Source organism: Phaseolus vulgaris, chromosome 9 (genome assembly GCF_000499845.2).
Source record: "Phaseolus vulgaris cultivar G19833 chromosome 9, P. vulgaris v2.0, whole genome shotgun sequence".
Lineage (NCBI taxonomy): Eukaryota > Viridiplantae > Streptophyta > Magnoliopsida > Fabales > Fabaceae > Phaseolus > Phaseolus vulgaris.
The window spans coordinates 38,095,884-38,109,837 of NC_023751.2; the positions used below are offsets into that span (position 1 = coordinate 38,095,884).

The 13,954-nt window shown below is 35.6% G+C and overlaps 2 protein-coding genes and 1 long non-coding RNA gene across 5 annotated transcripts; 2 read left to right on the plus strand and 1 right to left on the minus strand.

Annotated features, from left to right (window-relative positions):
- Positions 1–55: 55 nt before the first annotated feature.
- LOC137822541 (uncharacterized) lies at positions 56–5,236 on the minus strand. 3 transcript variants are annotated; one of them, XR_011082936.1, is made up of 9 exons: positions 5,022–5,236; positions 4,589–4,942; positions 4,449–4,501; positions 4,105–4,142; positions 3,630–3,948; positions 2,234–2,553; positions 1,366–1,955; positions 1,123–1,219; positions 793–1,014 (listed from the first exon to the last, which is right to left on the minus strand). XR_011082936.1 is itself a non-coding variant. In XM_068627439.1 (8 exons), exons 1-8 carry the CDS (start codon positions 5,032–5,034, stop codon positions 142–144), a joined length of 1,737 nt encoding a protein of 578 aa, XP_068483540.1. In that variant the 5' UTR covers positions 5,035–5,236; the 3' UTR covers positions 56–141. The 3 variants fall into 3 exon arrangements, 2 of the variants coding, with proteins under 2 accessions (XP_068483540.1, XP_068483541.1); XM_068627439.1 differs by lacking the exons at positions 793–1,014; positions 1,123–1,219 and adding an exon at positions 56–191; XM_068627440.1 differs by lacking the exon at positions 793–1,014 and having other exon boundaries at positions 1,054–1,219.
- Positions 5,237–7,937: 2,701 nt separating this feature from the next.
- On the plus strand, positions 7,938–9,453 carry LOC137822037 (RING-H2 finger protein ATL60-like). The gene has a single exon (XM_068626924.1). It carries the CDS (start codon positions 8,317–8,319, stop codon positions 9,160–9,162), a length of 846 nt encoding a protein of 281 aa, XP_068483025.1. The 5' UTR covers positions 7,938–8,316; the 3' UTR covers positions 9,163–9,453.
- Positions 9,454–13,258: 3,805 nt separating this feature from the next.
- On the plus strand, positions 13,259–13,897 carry LOC137820873 (uncharacterized). The gene is made up of 2 exons (XR_011082711.1): positions 13,259–13,581; positions 13,668–13,897. It is a non-coding gene; the product is annotated as an uncharacterized lncRNA (long non-coding RNA).
- Positions 13,898–13,954: the final 57 nt, after the last annotated feature.

Below are 13,954 nucleotides of genomic sequence, written 5' to 3' on the forward strand. Positions count from 1 at the left end.
CGGAGGAGGACGATGACTGCTCTGTTACTGTGCAAGTTGAAGGAAGGAAGGAAGGAAGGAAGAAAATAACGTCTCGTCTTGTGAACGAAAACGACCTCCTACCGCTCAGGCCCATCTCAGCCCATTGCTTATTCCACTAATTTAATCTTCAACTGGCCCAACTACCACAATAATCACGCTTCGTTTTTTCCCTAATAATCACGCAACAATAAGTATAATAAAAACTTCTTTTACAACTCACAAGTTTTTATGGATGCATTTAACATATTTGATATGTTTCATCCAACAAAAGAAGCTCCCAACACACCATTACACGATTGAATCATAACATATTATACCTTTGAGTAGTGAGTAAGAAAGTTGCATGGAGAAAAGAAGAATTGTATTTTGTTTTGCAGCAAGAGATTCTGAAGGCCAAAGAAGAGAAGGAAGCCCAGATTAAACAGTACGTTAATTATTGATTGAAGCTCACAAAATAGGTACATATTTAACAACTTTGTTTATACTGTTTGACAGTATATCCCCTTTAAATCTTTTATACGTACAATTTTTTAATCATCTTAAATTAGAATTATATTACTAGTATTTTTAAGACGGGTTATATCAAGTTTGTTTGATTTTTCATTCTGTCTGAGTTTTAATGGGAAGTTAATAAAAATGAACATTTTTTCTTCCAAAAACTTTATTATAAGAGAATAACCTTTGTATGAAGTGTGTTACAAAGATTTATCTTCTCCTTAAAACTAATCATATAGCTTAAGTTCAACTATACTACCACAGCCTTAAAAACAGTTCTGCCGAAAAGGAGCAGAGTTAGAGAAGTTTTGGTCAATTGACATACAGTATTTGAAGGGACAATTTGAAAAAATAAATGTAAAAGAAAATTTCGTTGACCCTTAACCAACACTGCCCAACTCTTAATGATTCGGGTGGGATCCCTAGTCTTGTAATTGATTATCCTGCCTAAGCGAAAAATGGTCACTGCTTGGGCTCAACTGTGCAGTGGCTACAAAACTACAACATAAATTACTCACAGAATCAACTCATACGCTGTAATGTAACAAAATAATCATATGATTAACTTAGTTTAATGTAACATGATTAAGAGAAGTATCCTGTGACCTAATAAAAATGTGCCCTTTCCGTGGTGATTGCTATTTTAGTCTTCCTCAATCTGTCTACACGTGGTTGGCTGTTGCGAGGCTGATTCAACTCACCTCTTGATTTCAAAGAGTGAAAGGATGAGTAAGCAATGATCACAAAATTAAAGCAGAAAATATTTGTGGCATTTATGATCTATATAATATGCAACAAACAATGTGACACTGCATTGTATTAATGTTTGAAAACTGAGCTAAGCTTTACCCATTTTATTGCTTCTCTCTTCAGCCACTTCAACGAGCCTTCCGCGAACCCACCTTTTAGTTACTACGATAGATGATCTAGACACTGTCTCATTTTCAAGGGACTGAATTCCCATCACTATTGGAGAAGGCTCTGTTGCGTATTCACTTCTCAGATGCTGTTCAGCTTCCCTTTGTTGATTTGATGGACTAGACTCGCGTATCTGACCATTCAAACTAAAAGGTAAAGATGCGCAGCCATTGGTTAAATGAAGTTCAGGTTCACCATTAACTGGCTTCTCCAAAGAAAATTTGCTAAAATCTCCAGAGAACTTGTAGTCCATTGATGATAATGTTGTGTGTCCATTTACTTGGGCCATTTTTGATTGGTTTATAACTTCAACTTCTGATTGTTTTTCCTCATTGACCTCACTCAAACCAACCAAAGAAACATTACTGTCAGTTATAGCTTGTGCATCAATGGATTCAAGTGATTGAATAGCTTCAGCTATAAGCTTTCTAGTCTCTATCAAAGAAGACTGTGCAAAAGGACTCTTTATCGCAACAACCTCCAGTGCCTTGGCAGCTTTCTCAGCTTCAGAAATCAATAGTCTGTGACATTTCACGAATGTAAACAGGATGACTACTACACAATAGCGATCAAATAAACCAAAACAAGCATTTCTACTACCCAATCTAAAAAAAAAACAGAATTAAACAATGTTTGATGTTTTGTGCATCCACCATGACCACAGAAAAAAGGAGGTCAATAAGTTCAAAACAAGGAAAAAAGCAGGTTCTGTGTGTGTTAGGAGAGGGGGTGGGGTTATGTACTTATAATTGAAATAATATAATCTTCTGCACTGATCCTTGTTAGTAGAAAATGATACCTTGCTCGTTGAATGGCTTGAGTTTGTGTGGTTTCCGCAGCAGCTCTCTGCGCTCTAATATTCTTTATCATTTCAAGCTTAGAATTCACCAAAGGATCCTTGTAGGCTGGAGATTTACTTTTTTTCAACAGGATAGGCTTACGGGTTTTTGAGTCATTCTTAACATGAACACTAGTGGTAGTAACAATGTCTCTTGTTTTTGTAGGTTTCTTCTTGGTAGGTTGGGTATCATCTCTTGGCCTTCTTCTAGGTTTCCTTTCAACTCCAACTTCAGTGCCATGATACTTGGACAATGCAGAATAAACTCTTTGACGGTATTCCTGATTAACAGAAAAATAAATTGCTCTTTCAGAGGGAAAAATAGTCAAAAATAATTTGCTCCCAAATCTGCTTTGATTCTTAACAGGAGTACTTTGACAAAGCTTTATTTGTTAGGGTACAAAATTTTGATTAGACTTATCTACCAAAATTGCGGTAACAAGTTATTCAAACATATATAAGAATGCAAGTCAAAGTCCACATCAAGGATATAGCAAACACATACATATCAATGTTCACCTTTTAGATAAGGCAACAAAGATAGACATACAAAAATTAGTGTCATTTGGTAACAACATATCCATCTAAAACATGAAAATCATGATTTGGTCCTTTGACTATTGTGACTGCAGTTCCTCCTTCCAGCATTTGTATAATGGAGAATTTGCATCATGGGCCTTCAACCTAACTTTTACCAATACTCAGCATTTATTTAAATTTGGAAGACAATTAGGGTAACAGGTCAACATAGAAACATTAACAACTAAAACAAAAAAAGCAAATTAAAATTTTGAATAGGAGAAAACACCTATACTATGTTTTAGAAAGTGGACCTCAAATTTAATTTAACCCTACAAAACTGACTTACAAATGAAGTTTCCACCTATTTATATACTACTATAATTTAACTATATCTCTAATTCATGTAAGGTATCCAACACACTGCCTCATATTCTAACAATCTATGAGCATACACAAATCAGTACAAGAGCTTCGTCTTCAATAGACAACTTTTAGACATAAGGAATTTATAAGAAAAGATTGGTCATGGTAACAAACTATCAAATACAAAACAAGCTAATGAACATACAGGTCTAAAAAAAGCGATACATAATACCATGTCTTTCTAATTAAACCAGAAGGGGGACAAAGTTGAGTATTAACTGTCAAATTAGGCATGTGGGGCAATTTAGAAAGAAAAAAATCCCCAGCAGTTAACTTCTTTAGTTGTGTCCATGACATACAACTTTTATGTGAATCAACTAGTGTGCAGGATAGGTGAAAGATCTAGGGAACATTTAGTGGCAGCAAAGCCATTAATTACCCAACCTCAATGTATTTAGAAGCACAGACTTACAGGATCAGCCCATTTTGCAGTAATGGCTTCTGCAATTTTCCTTCTCTGCTCAGGGGACTTGGGTGCTCTTTTGCCACTTGGATTCTTTATCATTTGTTTCCTTTGGTCAACACTCATCAACCACTCCTGCTTCAGCTTTTCATCCAAGGTTTCATAAGAATCCCACTGCAGCTCTTCCTGACCAACATAGCCTTTTCTAGAAGCTTCTGCAATTAAATTTTTCCACTCAAAGCAGCAAGACTCCACTGCCTTCTTCGTTTCACGCCTCTTTTCCCATCGCTTTCTCACTCCGGCACCAATCTTCAATCTTGTTTCTGTACTGTGCAATCAATGAAGAAGGCATATACTTATTAGCAACAAAGAAGCAGCATTCATTTTGACAAACACGGGAAGCAGTGTTTTAATTAACAACAAAGAAGCAGTCTCTACTAGTAACAGCAACCAACATGGAAAGGCATTGGGCATATATACTTACGTTTGTGCGTGGCCAAGACTACTCAGCTTCATTTTAATCTGCATTACCAAATGTTATTAAGGAAATCAATACAAATGTTATATAAGCAAATATTCAAAACATCACTTCACATGCTCATTTACAACTGAGTAATCATGATAGTTCATGTTACGGGACTCTAAGAAACAGTTAGGCGAAGCAGAGAGAGGATAAAAAATTAGGAACATGAGATATTGTGTGCTTTGCTTTGAAATAGTGAGAGAATGAAGGTGAAGAGAATTAAGATGGATTGGATGTTGTGTTATTAATTAATATGAAAAACGTTGTTGAACAAAAGACGTAAGAATATTCTTACATGACATCACCTTAGGGTTCTGCATCGCGAGCCTTGTTCTTTCTTTGATTTTGCGCAAAGTCTCTGGTGGTGGTGACACATACAATTGAAAATTAGATGGAATGTTGGAAGAGGATAAAAGAGAAGAAAAGAAAGTAGGGCATAGCATACCAGGAGTGTGTTTTCTTCCTTTGTTCCAGGGCGTGTTTCCTTTATTAGCTTTGGAAATCCTCATTCTTCTCAACTGCTCCCTGACATCGGGTTGAGGTTGTGGTGTTTCTTGGTCGGAAAATTGAAGGTCAAATGCAGGAGGAGTGAGAGGAACAACATCCAAGTGGTTGGAGTGCGGTTTTGCAGCGATAGTGTTGGGTTCGAAGGTGGCAACAGCCTTAATCAGATTGAGCTTAGCATCCTTTCTGTTTCTGAGGTTGTCCAGGGAAATCGAGGAGCCTCTGGGAGCATGAAACGGCATTGGAGCCTTCAACGTCAGAGAATAACGGAAGGATAGTTGCGCATTTGTAATCTCTGTTCACAACGCAAATTGAGAATAATTTATCATGCTATGAATAAAAATGGTGTAGAGTAGGAAGAAAGGTGAAGTTACCGAACAAAGGCATGGGAGCTCAGAGAGTGCGTGCAATTCAGGGAAAGGAAAAGTGCATTTCCTCTCCTTTTGTGGGAGGAGGAAGAGGAAGAGGAAGAGGAAGAAGAAGGAGCAGCTTTGTAAGAGATTGTTCGCTCGCACACCACAAATTGAAATAGGATAATGGAACCAATCGGTTAAGACTGAAGCTACAATACACGTAAATTCTGAAATGTAATCACTCTCACACTCCGGGTTGGGCTTCACCTTCGCCTCGCTCCAGACCCATCCCTTTTGGGCCTCGCTCCAGACCCATCCCTTTTGGGCCTCGCACCTCCTTTTCAAAATAACATTAAATAAATAAATAAAAAACGCTGATTCGATCAATTAAATCTTCATCCAAGAAATTGACATCAAATATCCGTTTTACCGCCGTAGACAGTGAAGTAAAATCCAAAATCCACGAAATCATTTGATTTATGGACAGCATCGTTGTGGTAAAAGTAGTAATGTCAGAGGAATAATTACCAGCAGGACATAGAGGGGGAGGTCATAAGCGTCTATACCGTCAAATTGATTTTCGGCAGAATGAAAAAAACATATATAGTAGAATCGTAACCATAGAATATGACCCTAATCGAAATGCATCCATTTGTCTCATACACTATGGGGATGGTGAAAAAAAAATATATTTTACACCCTCTATTAATGATTTAAAAGATTTTATTTTTGGGATATCATATCGGTAAGTTAAATCATAAAGTGATATTTTTGGACATGTAAATTCAAAATTCATAATTTACTTTTCGATATGACCATCTAGAAGCTTAAATAAAACATAAAAATAATCTTTTGAATATCAAAATCCATAATATATAACAACCACTTCTAAATTTTTATATCCTAAGAAAAATAAAACCATGAACAATGTTGAATTTTAAATCTTATGTTGAGTTCATGTTAAATTATATAATTATATGGTGTAGGGAGAAATTGTCTAAAAAAAATTGGATTTGGTTGGTTATCTGCTAAATGATGGATTTGGTTGGTTATCTGCTTTTCTAACTTTTTATAATTTATTTCACTACAATCTTCTGAACAACTAATGCAATGAATTCACAATATATGGTGTTAACTAGTAGTTATTATTTATAAAAAAATGTCACACTTAAGTAAGTTTATTTTTAATTCAGTTTCTGTTTAAAGAAATATGTTCTATCGAATAAAATGTTTTCTTAAAAATATTTTTATGTTTAATTTTTGTCAACTAAATTGTGTGCTAGTTACTTTTATCTTTGAGGAGTTAAAAGAAATTGAAGAAAGAAAAAGTGAGTGATGTTCAGATTAAAGACAAAAAGACGAGGAATGAAACGGCATAATATTCAAATATTGAATGTGAGATGAGTTATTTAAAATTTAATTAAACCAAATTTATATAACATTTTGTTTTTTGTTTGATGATTTTTTTAAGATTGTAAAAATAAATTGGATTACATTTGGCCAATAACACTGAGACAAGGAAGTGATTATTGAAAGCCGGCATGCAGGCGGTGGTGTCTCAGTGGCCATTAATAAAAATCCATGAAGGTTGCTGCTGAAGAGTGAAGAGAAGAGAAGAGAAGAGAAGAGAAGAAGCAACAACATGATCACCACCCTCATCTCCATGCTCACTGTCACAACCATTGTGCTTGTTTTGAAAATTCCAAGGTTGCTGCAGAACAATAAACTCTATAGAAGAAATTATAGTAAAGGAGATTGTTGTTCAGTGTGTCTCTGCCAAATCTCTGATGGAGGGAAGATAAGGACCTTACCGGGATGCCACCACAGTTTTCACCTTCATTGTATTGCTCCCTGGTTCAACAACCATTCTACCTGCCCTCTTTGCAGAAACAATATCACTCTCCTCGACAACAATCGCACACACTCTCTCCTTCATTTCTTCAGCACTTTCTCTGATATATTCATTGCTCTTCATTACTTGGTGCTTCTTCCTACAGCTACCAATCGTGACACTTTCCCCTTATTTCATTAAGAGGGTCTCTCTGTCCATCACTTTTACAATCTTTCATACCTTCCATCAATTCCTCTATATGTAATATATGCAGATTAGCTCCTTATCCCTTCCACTCATTCAAAACAATATATACAGTTGCTTGCATTTTAACTTTTATTTAATTTCGTATATGATCATTAGAAGTGTTTTTATTTTATATATATATATATATGGGTGTGTGTGTGTGTGGTTTTAGATTTATTCCTGTGTCACATTTCCATTATATACTGTTTAGTTTTTTAAAGATTTGTACCAAAAAGACACATGCGAGCAGACTTTATATAATGTAAAACAGACATGTTAACATCTGCAGTTGTCTGATTGAGATTCAATGAATTTAAGAAATACTGAAAAGTGATGTGATGGTGGGAGGTTCAGTGAATAAATGGCTAGAGTATTATCCACTAGGGGTGTGTAGAGGGACATTGATAAACAGCTGGATTTGGATCCACCAACTGCAAGAACATGTACGGTTTTTCTTTCGTGGACAACCTTTTTATGCCAACTTCTGATCATCTAATAACCAACCACCTTTTCTTGCTACGAACCAGTATTCCACTCATTTACCATCAAATTTGGCATAAAAACTAAATGCACAGCAATGGCCTATTCCCCTGTCAATGAAAAACTAAATCAAGCTATTAATGGCTTTATGACATAATCATGCAACATTCAGATAAGTTACAAATGGAAAGGTTTTGTTACATAAATGCTTGTGTTAATTTTGAACACAAATGGATGTTTTATTTTACAATTTAGTTATTTGATAAAAAGAGGGTATTTGTTAGTAGTTTACATTTCGTTTTCTAAGATAATTGTTGGTTGAATTGAATTATGTGAATGGAGCGTGTTTGAGTTAAATGATTGGAATGGTCAAAAGTAAAAGGTTGGTTACTGCAGATTGAGTGGTACAGATACAGTGGCTGCGGCCAATGTTGTGGTTTGAAGGAGAAAGTATGAATAAGAAGAGAGAGATGGCAGAGACGTGGAAGGAAGGTTCTTCAACATTTAATCTTGAATCTTCTTGTTTCTTCAATAGTTATTAAGATATTTTCGTATTTATGTTCATGTGTGAGTCAACCCCAAGTTCAACTTAGACCATTCAACGCCGTGGTCACCAAGTCCATTGTGGAGGTTCTTCTTCTCTCCATTCCCATAAATCTATTTTAACTCCAACCCTTCTCACTCTCATTCATCCTTCCAAACCCTTTCAAAGTTCTTTTCTTCTGTGCTTTCAGAACAGAGAACAGAGAAGAAAGCATCATGAATGAGCCAACTGACACTCTGGGTGAATCCCCCGCCGTCGAGTTAATCGGAAAGATAATGATAATCGTTATAGTGTTCTTCTTCTTCCTTGTTGTAATTGCTCTCGGCATTCATCTCTTCACCAGAAACTTCTGGTGGCGCAACCCTGCTCCCCAATCTCAGCGCCGCCGCCGCCGCTTTGTGTTTTCCTCCGGCCAAGAGGGTGGTCTCCGAAGCGGACTGGATCCCTCCGTGCTGAGCTCCATACCCGTGTTGGTGTTCCAAGGGCAAGACTTCAAGGACGGTTTGGAATGTGCGGTTTGCCTCTCGGAGGTCGTGGAAGGAGAAAAGGCGAGGCTTTTGCCCAAATGCAATCATGGGTTTCACGTTGGTTGCATTGACATGTGGTTCCAGTCCCATTCTACCTGCCCTCTTTGCAGAAACTCTGTTGCTGTTCAATCCGATGAAAGTAGCTCAGAATCAGAGTCTCCAACTTTTCCCACTAACGTTTTGGTTTGGGGGGATCACACTCAGATAACTTCTACAGGTGGTGCTTCTTTGGAGGAAGGTGCTTCTCTGCCACCTTGCCCCTCCTCATCCTCTTCTTCTGCTACTTGTGATGATGATAGTAACAACAACAGCAGCAATAGACGTCACGGAACCTTGGTGATTGACATACCAAGTGATGTCACTTCGACTTCTGCAAGCAGGTTTGGTGAAGATGACTTGAAATCGCCAATGACAGGAAGACTGAGGTCATTGAAGAGGCTTTTGAGCAGGGACAGAAGGTTAAACCCTTGGAGTCCTACTTCTGTAGATGTAGAACAAGCAGCTAATTCAGGAGGAGGAGGAGGACAGAGTTGAGTTAGGAATTATTTGGCAGTCCTATTCATTATTTTTTGTTTTTCTTTAATGTGCATATTGAGCATTGAGGTAGCAAGTTGTGGGTGGAATCTTTATCTGATGTCTGCAAGTACACCGATGGGGTGTCTATTTTTTCTGTTCTTAGGTCAGAACTCTGGTAGATATGGTAGCTGTTATCAATACTTGTGCATATAATGGCTGAGGAGAGTAATTGTTTCAAGTGGCTTTGTTGTACATAATATAGGTTTCAACTTCTAGCAATACAATAGAATGACCTCTTTCTTTTATTCATGATATTTGCTCCACTGCTTTTAGTCCATTGTGATGTGAAGTGAAAGGTGTTCTTACAAGGGCTTAGAAACAATTTGAAATATGGTAATTGAATTGGAAATCTTGAGTGATTCAGACCTCTTTGTTCTGCTGAATCTTGTTGATAATAAACAAAGGTCACACTGTAACTAGATTAGCAACAAGATATGAATAAAGGTGATGTTCTTGTGTCAATACCTTTTAAGACTGAGTGTGCATGGCTTTTGATTGTATGAACTGGTAAATTTTTTTTATTAAAGAAAAAAGGTGGTTAATCTTAAAGAAGAGAAAGGTAGATAAGACTTTGGTACATCAGTGATGATGTCATTGACTGTGTGAGCATCCTGTGCTAACTGAAGAATCTTGCAGAATATTGGTTCTAGTTTACTTTGAAAACATGGACTCAATGGGGGCAGGCAAATACTCTAATGCTTCTCTTATTCACTTCTCCCTTTGCTTTGTTTCATATGAAGACTCATATTATAAATGGTGTGTTTGTCTTAGAGAGATCTCACACTCGGACAATATTAATAGGATATGTGTCAATTTAATTCCAAAAATATTTGTTTGATTTTGGATAATTCTAACACAGTTTCAACACAATTTTAAAAGGATAAATACATTAATTAATTTTTTTAAAAAATAAATTTATTATATAAATTTTTATTATAATTATAAAAATAAGCAATAGATCCTTTTAAATCAACCATAAAAAATATCTTTTTGTCACAAAAAAATTAAGACATACTTATACATATAAATTTTTATTGTCAATTTATATAATTCATAATTATATGATATATAGATCCATGTCCTTATATCCTACTTTTTGAAAATGATACGTATCAAAGTGTAAAGTGTTCGTATCCGTATCGTATCAATGTCCATATTGTACGGAGTAACCATTATTCTAAGATCATAGCTTCTATTTAGACTGGCAAAAGTTCCTTTTATGAGAATTTTTTTTTTAACTTATTTTACGTATAAGTTAATTTATAAAAAAAAGAACTTTTCTAGAAGAAGTTTATAAGTTAGCTGATCCCTATAATATGTTACATCTTTTGAAATTTTGATCTGAAATTGAATTGGGCATGGAGAGAATGTAAAGGAGAAAATATGTAATAATGTATTATTATAATTACTATTCCAGTAGACCGAAAATGAGAATTGGGTTTGAATTTATGAGCTGCTATAAATTTGAAAGTAGTTGATAAGTAGTCAAATCTAGTGGCTTGAAGGTTGAATGAACCTTTTCACCATCATACTATCACATTACTTTTGCATTATTTCTTCTCCTTTTCAACTTTCTCCAATCCTCTTCTGCATTGACTGACTTTTCACTTTTGCTTCTGTTAGGTTTCTCTTTGCTTCCTCCACCAACTAATCAAACCACATTTGTTACATTAAATGATCAAATCAAATGCAACTAAAACACATTCCAAAGCACATGCGTCAGCATGAACTCTATGAAGAATATGCAAAGTTACGTAGCAACCCTTTTTCTTACAATAATAAACGTAAACTGTATTGAAAAGTGAAATACGTGGTAGAAAACCAACAATCAATTTGTTAGTATCTGGGAAAAGTCCTTCTTCTGCAGATCAAACCCACGGACTTTGTAATAACATGCCTCAGATTGTTCATGTGGTACACATTTCTTCATCATAAACAAAATTTTCTTCATCTAGAAAAATTAAGAAATTGGTTCAAATTTTCTCCATATTTACTTGTTCACGTGTTCTTCTACTCTTAATAATCTTCAAAGACCTGATACTCGGATTCTCGGTATTATGAAAAGTCCTCTATAAAAATTTGGAGTATATCTCTCAAATACTTAACTTAATGTTAACTAAAAACGTAAATTTGATGATGTCGTCTCTCTAGGTTAATTATTACATATTGATTAAATTTTTTAATTAATTGTTCTTGCCGATTGACTTGCTCGCGGTTGACTCTGATAACAAGTTTTAATTCCGTCTGTTTTTTCACGAATCTATCTTTTACTCTTGCTGCTATGGAACGTATCTCCATTGAAATAGAGGGGGGTCCATGATGATTGCACTCCAACGATCAAGTCAGTACAGGACTTATAAGAATTTAAGAAGTAGTCAGTTTCAGTCTCAGCACCGAATCCTTTCTCTAGGGAGTGCATAAAATAATAACAGAATAACCACCAAGGTACCAACTCATGTGCCGAAATCAGGGGTCCAATATGTTTACATAGACACCCTCTCTGTAGTGCTACACTACCTTTCATCATACACGCAACTTAACATCTACGCGCCCTAACACACATGGACTTAAGTTTAAAAGAAAGCATTTACTTGAACTGGACCATATGCGCACTAAGCACACCCTTAGGTCCATAATTACCTCTCGCTAGCTGTCTAGGCCTTGGGTATGAAGGATTACCTTAATTATACAAAAACGAACTTATACATACAATTGGGACCCAATTACATGATCCCGCTATTCTGGCCCAAGAACCGAATTAACCTATCTGCGCCATGTACCAAAGTTCAACCACCGAGTATTTAATTCTGAACGCTCTGACCCAATACACATATTAAGATTTATATTATTACGGTATGTTTCCATATAAGGTCAAAGATATTTTATATAAACTTTTCTCTGTATCTTTTAAAAATAAAATTGTGAAAAAATCTGAATTTGAAAATAAAACACTAACTCAAATATAATAATTAAACCATAAGAAATATCAGTTACACATCTCTATTCACACATCTCGATTTACCATGTCGGCCTCGTCTCTATTAGCAAAAATTCAGACTAATTTCAAATATTTTTCTAGTGGTAATTAATTGTATCGGAATATCTATCATCTTTGTAAAAAAATGTTCAATCTGGTGGATTGGATCTCAGTTAATTTGTTCAGGCTGCGATTTAAAAAAAAAACAACCAAGGCATATTATTTAGATATTTGTATTTGCTACTATAACAAAAAAAAAGTATAAAATACATTAAAAAATTGAAATATCTGAATAAGTAGCCTTAAAATGATTTTAAAAGAGAAATTATTAAAGAAAATAAATGAATCTCAGATCAGGTTCCATACCAAGAACTAGCGATGAAAGATTTATTGTTTTATTAATCATCAGGCTTCATGAACTTGTGTCTTCACTATATAAATATTTGTCAAGTGATTGGGATAATACAAACCAATTTGATTCGATCAATTATGATTGAGATCCCAATAAACTAATAATATCTGAGTATTAACTTTCTAAAATGTGCAACAAGTTACCCACGTGAGCATCATTGAAATTAAAAACAATCTGAGAGCATAAGTAAAATATTATCTGAAGAATGGAAGAAGTAATGTTACAGTGACTGCTGTCCTCATGGCCAAGCTGGAAAGCTCTTTGAAACAGTCATTAAAGTTGAAACAGTGACTGAGCAAGACTGATCAAATAAACAAACACAACAACAAATATATTATTTCTTCTTTTTCATTGTTATTGTTGCCTTCCATTCACATAAGCTAAAAGCAGGAACCGTTTGGCTCTTGCTGATTTCTCAAGTCACTCTCTAAATATCAGTATCTATCAAAAATATCATAACCAAGAAAGTTCAAACTCAAAGTTATAGTACCATCACGTGGCTTATCACATGACCTCTCTGAAATTTCTGTCTCCATTTTCACCAAATTCAAAGTCCGGACAAGAAGGGATGCAGCAGCAGTCAAAAGTCGAGCACATGATCCCACATGAACCCAAAATGGCATCGGATCCCAATATCCTTAGCATTTCTGACAGTAATAAAAAATGATTCAAGACAGATATAATTCACATTTCACTTACTTGACTCACTATGCTTCCAGCATCGTCACCATAAGAACCAAGATTCTCCCTCCACTACCATGAAGAGTTGGTTCCCAGCACTCGCTGCTTTTGCTCTCACACTGTCACTGCTATTGTTAACCTGGTCTACCAGAGCCACAGCTGAGGTTTTCCCAACAATACAAGTGCACTCTTGGCCATCAAGCCAAACATTATCTTCTCTTCACGCTCATCGGAAGAATCTTTCTAAGCAGCTCGATTCCAGTTTCCGAAGGATACCTCCAAGCAAATCGAATCCGACACAAAACAAGTAACTCTTAGTATTAACAGTTTCTAGCCTTTCCATTATTCGGAGCTACCCCGTGACTGACAAGAGAAAGCATATTTCTTTCGCAGGTTCAATCCTCCAACATACGGTTGACAGAACAAACAATACAACATTATCACCCGTTTCCTTTCTGATCTTATTTCTTTAATTTTGTCACAACTGCGCCTTCCAAAACAATAATAACTGTTTGTGTATACTTGTATCTTACCTTCCAATTGCCAAGTCCCAATGTTTATATGTATTGCAATTTACATTGAATTTTACAGTTTTGCTAACCAAGCTTTTTGAGTTCTAATACACCTAAAATCTACAATAATCGTATTCTAGAAACGAGGAACGATGGGTTTGTACGGAA